The sequence below is a fragment of the Acartia tonsa genome, chromosome 7, assembly GCF_053477335.1.
Source record: "Acartia tonsa isolate MP-2025a chromosome 7, ASM5347733v1, whole genome shotgun sequence".
Classification (NCBI taxonomy): Eukaryota; Metazoa; Arthropoda; class Copepoda; order Calanoida; family Acartiidae; genus Acartia; species Acartia tonsa.
The window spans coordinates 25,059,888-25,077,376 of NC_137266.1; the positions used below are offsets into that span (position 1 = coordinate 25,059,888).

A 17,489-nucleotide genomic window follows, 5' to 3' on the forward strand; every position below is an offset into this window, starting at 1 on the left:
AGTGGTCATAAATAAAGTATATATTTATGAAAGATCACAAAACCTTTCACTTGTGTCTTGTCCTTACTTATGTACTAAGTTTATATTTTCTTTAAACAAATAATCAGAAGTTTATCTTAAATAGCAGCCAAGAAAATCACGTTTCCCCCATAGGGTTCAGACTGTCTGACGGATGGACAGACAAAGTAAATTATAGAGTAGCTTTGCTACTAATGAAATCAATATACAACACTTAATATATCTATCTATATATATTTATCCCTGTGACTATAGTTCTTTAATTGAGCCTCGGTTTCAGTGAGCCAGGTGACAAGTTTATCATGCAGGGACTCGTACTCGACCCATTGACGCAGCCGCTCTTCAATTCCTTGCACCACATCGTCCACAGCTGATTTGAATTTGTTAAAGTCAAGCCTGAAAATTATAATTATCAAAAAAGAAAATGTCTACACAGAAAATTAAATGAAAAAGTGAAAGGTTTTAATGTACAAATGAAGAAAATTGTGGACTAAAATATTCGTAAAGTGACTAATCCCATGAGTTTGGTGAAATTTTTTAATATCAATTTGGCAATAAACCCTATGCTAGTTGATAAGATCCCCCCCTCCCCCATTTTTATATTGCATAAGTTCATTTCATACAATCCACCTGATAAATTAAAAGAGCATTTTAAATATTCATGTAAATACTGTATCATAAAATAATAAGGTATTTTTTGTCTGCAGATAAAGATATTTCGAATTGCTCAAAATTGGTTGTACTTTTCAGATAAGCATTATAGATATCTTAGGGTGGTTTTAGTCTATTTTCCTTGTCTCCCCCACCCTCCCTTAGAGACTAGAAAGTAACTTGTTTTTACGAAAGTAATGAAAATTGATATTTAACTATCAATATAACAAGAATCTTACTTGATATGCGCCAAATCTCTTTGAAGCTCCTCCTTGACTTTAGGTGGCATCTTGGAATTATCCTGTATAGTTTCTGTATGCTTGCGCAGTGTCTCCAGAGCGTTCCAACCTTCCTGGATTTTCTTTTCCAGTTCTGAGATCTTTGCCAGTCTTGCTTCCAAAGCATGTTTACTTCCTAAAATATTAAGTTTTTATAGACTTAAATATATCTATAATACAAAGTAGAACGATGTCTGTCTGTCCGTCTGTCTGTCTGTCCCTTAAGATCTCGGTAACCACTGATCCGATCCAATTCTACTCTTCAGGGTATCTACCTATCGGTCCTGTGGTGGTTTTAAGCTATTTTCTTGGGGAGTGGGACACCCCCAACCCCCCCAAAAATGAAAATTTACCCCCCCCCCAAAAAAAAAAAATAATTTTCTTGAGCACAAATTATACTATGAGCAGCACCAGTAGTAATTTTCTTGAGAACACATTAGACTATTTTTTTACGAATTTTGCGAATTCGTTATTTAATCGAGAAAATGTTTTCCTGCTGGGTAGGTGTGAAAATTTGCGATCCGTTCTGCTGGGTAAGTAATAGAAGATGTAATTATACATCTTGGGGCAAAGCCCCTAGAGGCTAGGGGCGAAACCGCTAGTTTAAGTAAAAGTAGTTTTAAAGGATAAAAAAGTTTAGCAGATATTGAGACTAAAATGAAAAATTTAGTTATTTTTAACCTTATTATCTACTCAACTATAGTCCTATTGTAGTATTAAATTACCTTCTTTTTATTAATAAGTAAGCATTTTATTTGAGGTCTAATGTTATATTAGATAACAATCAATTATTATTAACAAAAATATTCCTATACCTACCCTTTTTTGCTCACACAATAACCTCACAAATCCTAATACAACTATTTGCTCAAAGAAGAACATCACTTACAGGCTGTTATGTTAACGAGGTACGAATGCAAGCACAATATTAATTCCCCCCTACCCCGAACTTTTTAAAATTATTTATACAAAATATTTTTTTTGAAAATAACGCAAAACTTCTAATTTCAAACTTTCTCCGTCTGTCTGTATGACCGATACTTTATCGTAAACGGCTATATTGATCGTTCCACAATTTTCATGAAGTTCTATATTGGTCTAAGTGAGGGGGTGTTGGACAAAACGCCCCCTTATGGATATAAATCATAAACTCTACCTGTATAATCAGTATAAACAGACAGCGTATCCCACATAAGTTTCTGCCAGTCCTGATGTTCCCTCACCAGGTCCTGATACTGCTGGATAAAATCTATAGCAGCCTCCATCTGGACAATACTTTCCTTCATATTATCCAGAAGCGCATCATATCTATAGTTGACGTTGTCAATATTCTCCTGGATCTCCTCGGAGGGAGCGCTAGGATTCGAGTTGATGACCGCGGCTCCCTTCTCGTTGACGGATTCGATGTAACGCTTTTGGGAGTTTATGTCCTGTACAACGGCTTTCAGTTTCATTAATCTGGATTTTGTCTCTTGGACTGACAGCCAGTTTACCTAAAATTAAAAATAGTGTAGTTTGTTTTAGAAAAAAATTAACAAGAAAAAAATAATATAATATAAACATCTAGCTTTATTCTAGATGGAATACTGTTATTGCTGCTCTACTTATGGACACTATGAGATTTTATTAAGCCGGCCTTCAACGAAGACTAGGTTATAACTGTACTAGAGTTGGCTCGATATAATTATCTCCCTATTGGCTAGTTTTCTATATGCATATCTATTTCTCAATAAATCTATTTTCCTCACCCGGCATTACTATCTAAAAGAAAGTAAATATTTAATAATTTAAATGATTTTTAAAAGATTTTTTTAAATTATATTTTTTTCTTTACATTACCATCACCAAAGGGTTAATGATGATGATTACAATTTTAGTTTAATATTTGAACACACAAAATGTCGCCACAATCGAATTCTTTTAAAACATAGTTTTCTTAAATTTATCATATTATAAATTTAAATTTTCTTTTTTATGATTAGAAATTAAATACATCAATATAAGGTAAATAGCAACATGAAATGAAAAAAATGAATTTATTTTTAATAAAGTAAAATAATGGGTCTTATCGTTCTGGGCAATGAGAGTTTATTATGGATTATTGGAGCACTATGAGTTTTAATCATATATTCCTTGGAAAACTTGAGCTCGTTTATAGACATTTATTTCCTATATAGATCTGACATGGATCTTGAAGCAATTAAGCAGGCCGTTTTGTACATGTTAAAAATTGGAAGATTTCATTAAATAAAAGTAATCGCAAATATACTTAGTAAATAATTTTATATGGTATTGCTGTGCTATTTATAAGGGAGGTAGAGGATATTGAACTGTTTATTACTTTAGTCTATAAAGTTTTGTAATAACGTTTTCTTATTCGTTGGCTTCACAATTTTGAGGAGTGAATTTTAATTGGCTGCTTCATTTCAACCACTAATTGTGATCTACTTAAGGGGTAATTTTGTGTGACACAATGGGTATGTACTTCAATTTTTTGGCCATTGTCTTTCCCTGTGTAATGTGAACATAATTATCCTTGTTTGCATTTTAAATATGTTACTTACTTAATCAAAATAAAAATAGTATAATTCATCCCACTAATAGGCCTCTCTAAGCTACATACTTATGGACTTAAATGTTCTTGATTTTTGTATTGGTATATTGTTCTACCTGATCCTGACTAAGCCCCGCCTCCATGTTGTCCAGCCAGCCCATGATGTAGGCCAGACTGTCCTTGTAGTTGGACCAGTGCTGTTGCTGCGCATCCTGTTTCTTCTGTACGTCGCCTACCTCTTTCATCATCATATCCCATTGGTCTCTAAGAGCAAAATTTAATATAATTCGCATGAAGTACCCAAAGTTTTATATCTTTTTTATCATATTTGGGGACTCAAAAACTTAAGGTATTTTAATTCAATTTTGATTGGATTGTTCCAAATTATAAAAGTTTTAATTTTCAACGAATAATATCAATCTAGAGTATTTTATTTATCATCAAAGAAATGTATATAAATTTATTATCTATTGTCCTCGCCTCAAGATCCATTAATAATCGTCACAAAATTACTACTTGCAGAATTCTGAATTCAGGAAATATAAATTATAATTAAATGAAAAAAAATTACCTGAGCATTTTCATTTCATTCCTGATGGCCTCTCTGCCCTGAGAACCTGTATCCGGGAACAGCCTCTCACCCAGGGATGCCAGATTAGACAATTTCAGGGCTCCCTGCTCATGCTCTGCACAAACATTCTGTAGCTCAACCAGCTTCTTTTCAACATTGGGCTCTTTTTGAATGCTGGTCATGGCCTCATCCAAGCCACGCAGCCATTTCTTGGTGTTTTCATAGTGGGTGTCAAAGTTATCGTGGTCCTCGATGATACCTTGCCACTTGGAGACAACCTCCTTGCTCAGCACGTGAAGTAGTTGGTACCTGTTGCTGATTTGGGTGATCAGGGGTTTCAAGCGTTCAGATCCTAAGATTTATGGACAAATTAAAATATTTAAAAAAATGATTTTAAAAAAATATTTGTTTGTCTGTATTTCTTATAGTCTTTTTTGCTTTTAGAAACACTTCCCCCCATTTAAAAATTGTTGCTCCATCTTGACAACAACATTATTATAATAATATTACTAGCGGCTAGATTTCGATTTTTTGTAATTTCTCTCTGGAGGGTGGTGGTACCCTCCCCCAAAATAGTTACAAACCTTCCCTGGACCTATGAGAAGCTACCTTGTTAAGGAGAACCCGATCGGTTCAGCGGTTAGCGAGATCCTTCGTTACAAACAAACAGACAGACAGACAAACAAACAGACAGACATCGTTCTACTTTGTATTGTAGATTACATTACAGAATTATATTACATACAAAAAAAATATGTTTTAAATCAAAAGTTTTTTCAAAAGATATAAATGAATTAATAGTTATTTCTCGCATCGTATTATAAACGGCTTTCCGCGGATATAGAATGTACATTTATAAGATTAAAACCAGTTTTTTAGCCCCTAGGTGCCGTAGGCACGGGCTAAAAAAACTGGTTTTATTCTTATGATTGTACATTTTTATATTCATAGAAAGCTGGATATAATACGATGCTAGACATAGTTTTTTCGTATGGATGAGAAACGGTTCCTATCCACCGGATTCGAATGAATACGAGAAATGAGTTTCTTAGAAACAAATTATTTTATTCTTACCTGAATTATGTAAAAGATTATGAGAGTTGTTTACAAAGTCATCAATTGTCTTCTCATAGTTGATAATATCACTTCTTTTCTCCCTATACTCTTCAAGCTTAGCTCTTTTTTCTTCTCCATTATTTTGAAGTTGTTGGTTTCTAAATATGCCTTCATAAATCTTAAACCATTCTTGATGTTTCTTTAAGTCATTATCAAACTGCTCCCATTGAGCAATCACTTTCTCAAGATTCATTTCAACACCTTCAATAAGTTGAAGATGTGTGCTCCAAGATTCTTTTATTTCACTCTGTTCACGTTTTAGCTTTTCATTGCCACGTTTTGATGTACTCTTGGAGACCATATGGCACATGGATTCAAGCTCTGCAAGTTTAGCATCACCCTCCTGCTTCTTATTGCGGAGTTCATTAACAAGCTCATGCTTTCTTTGGAGATCTGATTTCTCGCCGGATGTGTCAGCACACTGGCTAAGAATATCAGCTTGGTTTGATGTAAAGTCAGAGAAGGCAGTGATCATTGACTGATAAGTTGTATGATCATTAACACAGTTTTTAAGTTTTTCCATTAAGTCCCCAGACTTAACACCAATATTCTTGAACAAAGCTCTAATTGATTCAATGTAGACATTGAGAGACTTGTCTTGAGTTTGGTCAACTAATTCTTGAGCTTTAGAACAAACAGTTTCAACAAGACTGTTGTGAGAAGTTACTTCTTGATGGACAATCTTATGATTTTGAAATTGAGCTTTCTTTTCTTGTAGTGATGCTTTTAATTCTGTGTGTGATTGCATATGATTCTCAATATCTTTCAGCCATTTTGTCAGCTGTTCTTGTGAATTGGTAAATTCAGAAAATCTTAGAAGACAAGTATCAATCTTGACACCACATTCCTCTAACTCTTCGCCAAGACTTTCCCAATCTTTTCTCAAAACCTTAAGTTGAGATCTGATGCTTTCCTTTCCATCAGGAGCAGTATGGGGATACAATTTTTCTCCCTTTTCAATCAGACAATCAAATTTAAGACTTTCATTTGTTTTCATTTCCTGTAAGTCTTCAACACTGCTTCTACGTTCCTGAAGAATCTTGAAGTCACCAACAATTTCTGTATTCTTCTTAATATCCTCTCTGACAGCAGCAACCCATTGAACAAAAGTATCATATTCCTCATCAAATATTTTGTGTTCTTTGATGTAGGAATCATAACGTTTAAGAACTTCATTCATGTTTACCTTAATGTTCTCAAATCTATGGCTGACTTGAGACATTTTGACCCTCATGTCGGATTCAAGATCAAGATTGTCAGATACTTTCATTAGGTTAGTCATATCAGTAGTTTTAGCATTGATATTTTTCTGCATCTCAACCAATGAATTGTATTGGTCAGTTTTAGACTTAACATCTCTTCGCATTGGCTGATCTTTCAGTTGATTTTCCATTTGTTTGAGCCAATTGGAAAAGCTTTCAAGGTCATCTTTGAAAACTTTCAACTTGCCGCCAATCTTTTCTTGACTTGCTTTGAATTTTGTTGCTAAATCAAGAGTAGTGTTCCAGTCTCCTTCTAACTCATTTAGCTCTGCTTGTAGAATCTCAAAACCTTCAGCAGTTGTACTTTCTTTAACATTAGTAAGAGCAGTTTGACATTGATCAATCAACTCTTTGCCTTCATCTCTTTTATTAAGAATAGCATCAACAGCTAATATTCTCTTTTCCATGTCATCAGAATCAAGTTGAACCTCAGTAAGAATAGCAAGCTCTAAATTGACACTGTTTAGCAGATCCTTAGTCTTTTCAACAGCAGTGGCGTACTTTTCATGTTCTGTAAGATTTTTCTGTGCTTGATCAAGCTTGGCCTTGGTGTCCTTGGCAATAGCTTCATATTCTTGACAGAGAGTGTTCAGCTTTTCCTGACCAGCATCACCTCCCACAGTGTCAAGTTTTTTAAGGCTAACAATAACAGACCCATGAGAAATAATCTCTTGATTGATGGATTTCATTGTTTGTTGAATTGATTTCTTTTCAGAAAGATCAGCCCCAATCAAAGGCTTATCACACTTTTGTTTCATTTGAGTCAGCCATGCTTGAGTTTTGGCCAAGCTCTCGTCATAATTGGACAGTTTGATCATAATTGATTCCAGCTTCTTGTTGACACTGCTCATGTAGTCGATATGGGCTTCCCAGCTATCTCTTAAGTTTCTTATTTCCGTTCTCATTGATTCTCTATCTTCACGAGCAATTTCAGAGAACAGATTTTCTCCCTCCTCAATTGCCTTCTCAAGATATTCATGACCAACCTCCTTTTCAGCAAGAATTGACCTAAGCTCCTTAACTTTAGCATCAAACCCTGCTTGTGTTTGAACTGTAGACTCATTGATGTTTTCAAATTGCTGTAGTTGTTTCTTAGAGTTTTCTAACCATTTCTTGTATTTTTCAATGGCATCCTTTTGAGTTTCTCTATTCTTTAATACATTATCAAGCTTCTTGATAAATGTAGTCAAGCTTTTTGTTGCAGCTTTATATCTTGTTGTAATAACTTGCACTTGTTGATCAACCTTTGACTCAGGACTGTCTTGAATTATATCCTTAGCAATATTAGTCAGCTTAGATATAATATTTTCCTTCTGCTTTATTTCATTTTGAATCTTGGTCAATCTCTGCTTCTCTTTGTCAATATTATCCATGCTGACTTGAGAAGCTGTCATCATTCTGATTGTTTCTTCAGTTTCCTTCAACCAGCCAGATAAATTTTCATGAGATCCTTCAAATTTCTTCCATGTATCGATATTCTTGCTTAATAAACTTTTGATCTTATTAACCTCAGCATCAATAAAGTTAATCTGATCATTCAGCAGAGACATAGTATTGTTGATATCTTTGCTCTTATTTTCATCAACAATTTTAATAATAACTTTTCCGCAAATTTCTAATTCGTATAGGATTGGTTTCATATTGTTGACAGCATTTTCAACTTCAGTGAGTGATTCAAGTTTACATTCAGTGCTGAATCTATCACCAGAGGGTTCTGGAAGGCACCAGGAAATCTTATCCTTGAATGTATTGTTAAATTTTGTCAATTCTTTAACTTTGTCAACATAATGCTTTTCAAGAACATTGTACAACATTGTAACAACCTTATTACATTGAGTGTTAAGATTTTCATGCTTCTTTACAAGCATTGCATAATCTTTAATTAATGCTTTGTCTTCTGATCCATATTCAGATTGAACAGCTTTAATCTTGTCCTCGATTCTTGATATTTTATCTTCATAATTAGATAACTCTTCTTGTAGGTCTCTGGCAATTTTGAGTCTATCATAGATTTGTTCATCAGACCCTGTACTGTCCTCACATTTAAGAAGATCTTCTCTTATTTTATTCATCTCTTCTATGGTTGATTTTATTTCATCTCTTATCATTTGTGAAGATTCGCCAATGTTACCAAGAGCATTTTCAAGCTCTGATGCAAATCTTTTTGTTTCCTTCATTTCATTATCATATTTCTTGAGCATATCTTCAAGACTCTTAACTTCTTGTTGGCTATTATGTTCCTTGATCTGATTTATTTTTGTTTGCAAAGTTTCTCTAAGTTGAACTTGTGTTTGCAGTTCAGATTTAAACTTTTTCATTTTCATAGTCGCCAATTCAGAGTCAGTAATGTTAGAAAGAGCTTCCTTCATGTTCATCTTTGAGTCCATAAGCCAGTTGAGCATATCATCAGCCTGCTGTTCAACCTGCTTCCACAAAACTAGCTGTGAATCAAGACTGTTCAGCTTCTTGGTCAACTTTTCTCCTAAATGGCTAAACTTTTGCTGGACTTGGCTAAGTTCCTTCTTCAGTGGAGAGGTATCAAAACCTGGGACAGTTTGAAGTTCAGAAATTAGTTGAGTTTGTCTCTTATAGAAAGCCTCAAATGGTTGTCTAGTCTTCTTCAGAATACTAAAAGATTCCTTGCATTTATCAACATTTTTGGCACATTCATCTACACTCTGAGGAATAGTTTGATTGAGAGCATCTAAGTTATCAGCAACCTCATCAAGTCTGGAGACAACAATATTTCTACTGTCCTGGCACTGTCTCCACATTGTGATTAAGGTCTGGGATTTAGACTGCTGCTCAATCAATAGGTTTGAAATCTTATTCCATTTAGATTCTGCTTCAGTAACAGCATCCTGGATAGATTTCAACTGAGAAGGATCATGTTGCATTAAAAATCTACCAAGATCATGGTAGTCACTCTTTAGATGAGCATTGGCTTCATTTTCTTGAACAAGAGTTGCAACAGCACTAGATGCTTCTTCAAGAGATGTTACACTATTGCCCTTAACACTAATTTTCTGAACACGTGATAGCAGTACTTGCAGCCATTCTGCAAGCTTTTGTTCAGCTTGTCTGAAATCTTCCCATCTTGATTCAAGATCTTGTTGCTTTCCTTTCTTTTCTTCAAGCAATTTCTTGAGCTTAACAATCTGTTGCAGAATATCAGAAACAAGGATTAGAATGCTCATATGCTTCTTAGTTTCCTTGTCAACAATATGAGTATTGCTTCTGTTGCTTGCTTCCTCAAAATCAGCACCTTCCAGCTTTCTAGTGCGACATTGAACAGCAATATTTTCAATTTCACCAGAAATAGTTTCCAATTTTGTTGGTGTAACTTGATGGGAGTAAATATACTGTTGGATATGTTTGAGTAAGGCTAAAGATTCTGAATGCCAACTAATGAATGAACTCCATTTAGTCAGTGTAGCCTTTTTATCTTCAACTGTATCAAGAGCAGCTTGGTGCTGTCTTGTGATAGCTTGGAATTGAATAATAATATCTTGATTTGTATCATTGTTGCTGTTGCTTGTAATTTCAATCTTCATTTTATCCAGCATGGGCTTCTTATCCTGGATTTCTTGACTAATAATATGAGCAGTTTCAAGAGCTGCCTCTGTTTTATCAACTTCTATTTCACTCAGATCATCAATCTTCTGTGTTATATCACCAATCCAGTCATTAAAATTATCCAATCTAGACTGAACTTCTTGTTTATCATTGATTGCCTGTGACAGAAGTTCAAGCTTGTTTTGAGCAGATTCAGCAATGACAGAAATTCTTTGCTTCAGATCACCAATTTCTTTCCTAATTCTGCTTGATCCTTCCTGATTCAAGCTTGAACCAACCTTGTCACCTTCTCTTGTCAGTGAAATAAGTTCAGCTTGCTTTTTGGAGACTCCTTGCAGTAATTCTTGGATAGCTGCCAAATCTTTGTTAAGAGCACCAATGTCATTGCCATTAGCTTCAACTTTGCTATTGACAACCTTTTCTTGAGTTTCCATCCAGTCTCTGAGGCCTTCAAGTAGGACATTGAAGTTGTTCCATGATTCTACAAGACTTTCCATTTTTGTTGTCCATTGAGTTGCTGTGGTTTTAGCTGCCTGCCATCTAGACCTGAAACAAAATTAAATGTACAAACTTTTAACTAGAAACACTTATTTATGTTTACAAAGACATTAAGAGACAAAAAACAGAAAAAACAATAATTTATAAAGAAAGACGGTAGAGATTGGGAATAAATGGATATTGACAAATTTAGAGTTTGCACCAACGGGCAAATCCTTATTATAGGAAAGCTTTACTACTAAAAAATGTAGAACCTTAGGGCATCCATTTCATTAGCTGCGCTAGTCTTGCACTTAATCTTTTTGCTCATCTTCTCAATATTGCTAATCTGAACCTCAACCTCATCTGCCTCTTTATTCAGCGCCTCAACTTCTAGCAGAATCTTCTTGGCGTGGTCAAGACCGATAGGTTTGGTGAGTCCGACGGCCATTTTGACCTCAGCTTGTTCCAGCCATGGCTTTACCTTGCTGATGCCGTCCTTGTATGCATTCCAGTTCTCAAGGTCCTGGCTTACCTGAAATATGGAAATATGAAGAAAACAAAATATTTTAAAAAGTGAAAAAAATATATTTTTAAAAAGTAAAATTTATACTTTTAAGTAATATAAACAAATACAGGAATAAGGTATAGCCAACAAGCAAAATAAATCTAAATTAATTTTTTTTGTTTGGGGGGGGGGAGGTAAAAAGGTCGGTATCATTATTAAGTATTGTCAATGAAACAATTGCTAAAATCACGTAAAGGTTTCGTGTTTTTTTTCCAGTTTTATTAGTTGTTGGTTGAAACAAATATATTATTTTATCATAAAATTTAGAAATTCCTATTTATTCAAATAGGTTAGTTAACCTTTGTGGCAAGAAGGCAAACCTATTTGATTATAAGAATTCTATCTATATATAAAATAAGCTAAACCTACCAACTAAATACAAATATGCTATTTATTGAACTCCAAAGTCTGACTATGTGCTTTTCTTTTAGTGCGACGCAAATATATGATTTACCTTGGAAGTCTGCTGTTCGACGTCAACATGAAGGTTAGCAACTTCTGTTCTAACTGTCTCCACTTCGGCTTGGAATTCTTGGATTTCACCCACATTTGCAGACCCTAAAATAATTATTTGATTCAATACAAATAAACATAATGCAAGAGAAAAAAACTTAAACAATAACAACGTAGCAGGAAAAAGTGTCTTAAAAATCAGCCGTGTGACGTCATAAAAATGAGGGAGATAAGAGGCGAAGTGGGAAAGAAAACCTTAAAAAAAATAAATAGATTAGCCCTTATTTTTATGACGTCACAAAGCTGATTTTTTTAGATTCTCTGTACAGCTACATAACAACTTCAAAGCAAAAGTTTTACCAAGCAAATTCAAAGATACTTTCATTTAATTTCAAGTCTCATCATTAAAGAAGGCATAAGCTAAAATAGCGAGTCGAAATTTTGATGAAGCTAGAGTTATAGGGCTCCTACTAATTGAAACTGTTCATTTTCAATGAATGGAAAGACAATGTGTATCTAAAAGCAAAGATTTAAATAAAATGGCAAATCAAACAAAACTTTAAAGATTTATCAACAAAAACATTTAACGAAACTGAAACATAGAAATTATTCAATAAATAACAAACTACAAAATCATACCTGAGAAAAGATATTGGGCATCTCTTTCTAGATTTTCCAAAGTTTTCATCTTCTCTTTGACCTGTGCCTGCAAATCTTTAGTCATCTTCAGCCTGTCTTCTGGTGACATTTCCAACCCAGTTATCTGCGACAAATTACGTTTGGCACTTTCAATAAAGGTCTTCATTTCTTTCAGATTCTTGTTGAAGTTAGTCCACTTGATGTTAAGATCTTCTAGATGTTTGATTCTGTCATCACATTGAGTGAGAAGTTCGTTGAGACGAGCTTCTAGCTCGGACATCTCTTTGGAGAAAGCATCCTAAAGTTAAATAAATTTGTAATTAAAAATTAAAAATATTATAAACGTAAATTTATTGACAAATAATGTGTTATTAACATTCAAGATTAGTTTCCATGAAAACTAAGATGATTGTACCTTTGTTTACAGACAAGTAAAAGTATTTTTTTTATAATTATAATATATTTAAAATCTGATTGAAAATTTCCTAAAAGGACACCATTTTAACAGAAACACATACATCCTTGTAATTGGACAAATAGCCATCCAATTACTGCTTAGAAAGACTGGAAATTATTATACCTGTTGCTCCTGGCTGGCAACACTGGCAAGAGTCTCGGACAACTCGCGCATTTTTCCCATCAAATCATCCGTAGCTCTCTTAATATCATCTCTCATCTCTTTGTTAATCTTCAGGTCACTCTGAACCTTCTTGTGATCATGCTTAGGCACAAGCTTCTGTAATTCTTTCTCGGCATCGTCCAGTAGTTTGACCATGACTGCTTTCTTTTCCTTATAGCTCAGCCAAATCTTTTGTGTTTCTCTCAAACGCTTGAGCTTCTCTCGCGCACAACCATAGCTTTCATTCCATTTTGTGTCAAGAGTCCTGAGAAAAAAAACATGTTAAATTAATAACAATAATAGAAGACAATTAAAAACAAAGTAAAAAGATAATATTACAGCAAATATGAAGGTAAAGGAGAGAAACTAGGAGATACTTTTTAATTTTGAACCTTAACTTACAAAAATAATGTAGATAGAATGGCTTATGGATGTTCAGACATACACTAATAGAAGAGTAACTGTACAACTATTAATATTGAAATTACTTGAAACCTAAATTTTTTCCGTTTTTGAAGAAGAGATAAGAAAGGACGAACGAACACACAATCACCTAGTTATAGAGTAGCTACGCTACAAATGTTGTTTTGCTTACTTGACATCCTCTTTGAGAAAATCTGGAGCATTTGGCTCCTTGCTGAGTTCCTTGCCACGTTGGAGCAGGGTTAGAATGGAGGAACGATGCTTCTCTAATTCTTCAATCATACTCTCCTAGATCAAATAATTGTTTAATTAGAAATTGAACGGTAAAAAAGTGGGCTAGATAAAAAGTACCCAAAAACAGATGTAAAGCTTACATGAAAAGCGCATTGGAATCGATTTAGCCTATTCCAAGATTTTTGTTTTTTATTCCAAATACCTTTACTTTTATCGAAGGGGGCGGACAAAAAAAACTTACTACTTTAGGACGATAATATATGATAAATTATAAATTTTTAAATGTAACGATTAATTTTAACTTTGTTACCTGAGCTTTAATTAATGAATCCACAGCTTCGTGGGAATTAGGGAAGGCCTCCTGCTTTACAGCTGTGTGAATACGGTCAAGAACCCCGACAAACTAAAGCATTAAAAACATTATTTTTAAAATTATAATCAAGATATGTCAAAGAGTGGTAAAAGTCAGAAAAATATGTGTCAAAAAAGTCTTTTTACAATGTGTCTATATTGAACAAAACGAAAAAAAATTGTTCATAAAGAAAAAGAGAGATAGGACAATGGGCGATTAAATAAATCTACACAAAATTACTGGTGTATCCTAAACATTATGGGTGTAGATAATTATATCTTCCATTGTCCTTTCTCTCTCGGTCATTATATGAAGAAACTTATTTTTGTGATCTTTATAAAATGTGTGTTTTTCTTAAATGTGTAAACTTATATACAAATACAATGGCAAAATAAAATAAAAGTCTATAAATTGAAGAATTATAATTAGATAAAATAAATAAAAAGTAAATCAAAATAAGTAACAGATATATGTAGATGTGTATAAAATGGGGTTTTAAAAATATTGTGAAAGGATCCATGTGTAGAGGGATGAAATTTAACTTGATAAAAGCATAACAAAAAAATCAAAGCAAAATTACAAAAAAAATCTTCAAATGATTTTATAGACAGCTAATAGCCAAGCAGTTAGCAGAAAACTAAGCCAGCCGTTTGAAAGCTAACAACTTTTCAAATTGCTGATAAAAAGGAAATGACAAATTTCCAACTAAAAATTGTTATGCCATTATCAAGAACAAAAACCAAATAAAACCTTTACAAAGAAAACAAAAATAAAGTATTACCCCATTCTTGCGCTCCTAAAAATATTAAAAACTAAATATAACTTAAAAGATAGGAATAAATAGAGAAGTAACTAAATATAAGAAACAAAAATTTGAATTTATAATTATCAACATAAAAATTACCAACCCTATTTAATTATATAAGAACAAACACAATTACCCTCTAAATTATCTCAGCAATAACAAATAAACAACAAAAGAATGGCATTGTCAATAAATCACTGAATATGCCATTTTAGAATGATACAAAACATTTCATTTAAAAATAAAATAAATCAAAAAATTTGCCGTTATTGATAAAATTTTCAATGACTCACAATTATAGCCTTGTTATAGAGAAGCTGTGCTGATAAACCAATAATAATAAAACATGCTTGACCAAAAATCCTTGAAATCAATTTTATTATAAAAAATGTATTATCATAAATTATTATACCTGATTAACTTGGGCTCTGAAAGCATAGCTGCGTGAATAAATATCCAACTTCACCATTGTAGCTTCTATTACAGGAATCATAGACTTGTATCTACAAATATAAAAAAAAATTATTGATAGTTTGAATTTAACAAAGTGTTTGGTAGATCCAAATAGTGAATTATAACTTAAAATCAATATCTAACAAGAAAATAAAAATATATATGAAACCTCGTAGTGTCCAATATAAATGACGTCATAAATACAAATGACCAATAAAAAAGGCAAGTAATTGACCAATGGTAAATTGTATACTGGCCTATCATTGGTTATTTGCATTGTAAAATGTATTTTTTTATTGGACACTATAGGTATGCTGTTTCAAGATATATGATTATTGAAAATTATTTATATTGCCAACTCTATACCCAAAATTTTTCAAAGTACTACTTAACCCAAACAAATCTAAAGTAAGCATTGAAGGTAGTGTTTTTGGGTATCCCTTTAGTCGTCATAATTTCACAATAGATCTTCTCATTTTCTAGCCCCTGCGGAAGGCTCTAACCCTGCGGGGCCAATTGCCCAACCCTGCGGTGTAATCACCTAACCTAACCTAACCAAAATAACCTGACAAAAGCTACTGTGAATACGACGAAACGCGCCTTAAGAAGAGCTGTTTTTTAATAGAGTTTTTCTGAACCATGCGAACAATTTTAAAATTACCTAGTAATAAGACCTTCCAATCTTTTCTGTTCAGACAAGCCTTCATTGTCAGCCCTGTGGGCGACCAAATGGTCGAGCTGTTGCACCAACCATTTCATGTCCTCCTTCCTCTCTTCTACGGCCTCGCAGATTTCTTGGAAGTTTTGCTTCTCAACCTTAATGAAAATAATATATTTTAAGCTTAAAAAACAAGTAGAGTTTTAAACTTTAAATACAAAGCAAAATACCTCGGTTAGGGATGGTCCATCGAATATGCCTTTCAGAAAAGACTCATACCAAAAAGTGATTTTAGGCTATTAAAAGTAGAGTCAAAGGCGCAGCCGCTAGTTTGAATGAAAAATAAGTATTAAAGCAAAATTTAAATACTAGCAGATATTGTCATCAGTAAAATTATTTTCATAACATTTTTCTCAGATGGCTAAAATTTTAAAATGTGTATTATATTTTTTGTTTAGAAAAGGTCAAATAATTACCTCAAAGTCTTTATCAGAACTGATTCCCTTGAACATCTTGGCCAGTGAAGCATCAATGCTGTCCATCCAGGTGACCATGCTCGAGAACTTGGCCTCGTAGGTCTTCCACTGTTCCGGAATTTGCTGGAGCTGAGCGGCAAGGCTCTGAATCCTTGCCAGCAGAGAGTCCCAGTGCTCCTGGTGCTTGGCATAGCTCTCCTGCAGGATCAAATTTTCTGGCATCTTTTCAGTAAAAGTCTTGCTTAGTCTGCTTAGATTTCTTAAACATTCTTCAATCTTCATCTTCAGACCACTTGTGGTAAAGAACTGTGTGTGCTGTTTCATTATTCCACCAACATCTTCGTTCCTATGGAAGCTGTTCGTTTCTGCGGTCAATTCTTTCTCAACATCTTTGACGTATTTATTGAATGTTTCTTCGTCCAAACGGAATTCAACTTTCATCATATGGAGTGGCGCAAAGGATTGAATTTCGTTCCATTTTTCTTGAAGTCTTAAAATAAAAAAAATCATTAGATAATATAAGTAATTACTGACATGTTAGATGAAATAATTAAACTAATTTGTCAATTGCAATGATATCAAACCTAATTCAGTCAATTGAATATATTTAGGCATGAAACAAAGCAGTAACAAGAATTGTTGTTTAGTTGTTTTCACAAGGATCTTTAAGTGACGTATAAATAGATGAACAAACATGCCCTAGTTATAAAGTAGCTGCGATATTAAAAGACAGTTTACCTCAAAATACTTGCGGACAAATTCTTTTTCTCTTCTGCATCAATGAAAGCCTCCAGATACTTGGCCGCTTGTACAAACTCATTCATCAGTGCATCATTATTCTCAATAAAGAAAGCCTTGTGCGTTTCAACATTCTCCTTGGACTCAATATGCTTAACAGCAATTAGAATCTGTGCATCTTGGATCCATTTCATAACTTTAGCTTGAAGATTAAGATAATCTGTCCAGGCTTTGAGAGCCTCATTCAAACGTTTCTCTGTATGCTTTGAGCTATCAATTGTTGTAGCAACCACATCATTAAGTTTAGCCATACGTTCTTTCACCTCTCTGACGTCAATGCCCTCCTTGCCTTCTGTGTGCTTGATCATGTTTTGGAAGACATTGTTCTTGCTTTGAAGCATGGCTTGGATGTTGACTGTTTTAACAAAGAAGTTTCTGTGCGTGTCTATTTGACTTTGCAGCTGGTCTCTTGTACCTTAACAGCAAAATCAAATTAAAAATATTTATGAACAGGTAAAAAAACAGTTAATTGTAATTCATATTTCGAGTTTTTTTACCTATTCATGAC

At 33.7% G+C, this 17,489-nt stretch overlaps 1 protein-coding gene across 1 annotated transcript in view; it reads right to left on the reverse strand.

Annotated features, from left to right (window-relative positions):
- Positions 1–245: 245 nt before the first annotated feature.
- The window catches only part of LOC145324469 (muscle-specific protein 300 kDa-like), a 139,642-nt gene continuing 122,398 nt past the window's right edge, over positions 246–17,489 (reverse strand). Inside the window, exons 33-49 of the mRNA XM_080167056.1 lie at positions 16,922–17,396; positions 16,184–16,673; positions 15,711–15,865; positions 15,009–15,099; positions 14,573–14,587; positions 13,750–13,842; positions 13,378–13,493; positions 12,744–13,047; positions 12,164–12,461; positions 11,526–11,629; positions 10,779–11,038; positions 5,147–10,572; positions 4,073–4,424; positions 3,618–3,765; positions 2,104–2,440; positions 909–1,083; positions 246–414 (exon numbers count right to left, since the gene is read on the reverse strand). Coding sequence (XP_080023182.1) covers positions 246–414; positions 909–1,083; positions 2,104–2,440; positions 3,618–3,765; positions 4,073–4,424; positions 5,147–10,572; positions 10,779–11,038; positions 11,526–11,629; positions 12,164–12,461; positions 12,744–13,047; positions 13,378–13,493; positions 13,750–13,842; positions 14,573–14,587; positions 15,009–15,099; positions 15,711–15,865; positions 16,184–16,673; positions 16,922–17,396 — 9,008 coding nt within the window. The remainder of the gene's footprint in view (positions 415–908; positions 1,084–2,103; positions 2,441–3,617; positions 3,766–4,072; positions 4,425–5,146; positions 10,573–10,778; positions 11,039–11,525; positions 11,630–12,163; positions 12,462–12,743; positions 13,048–13,377; positions 13,494–13,749; positions 13,843–14,572; positions 14,588–15,008; positions 15,100–15,710; positions 15,866–16,183; positions 16,674–16,921; positions 17,397–17,489) is intronic.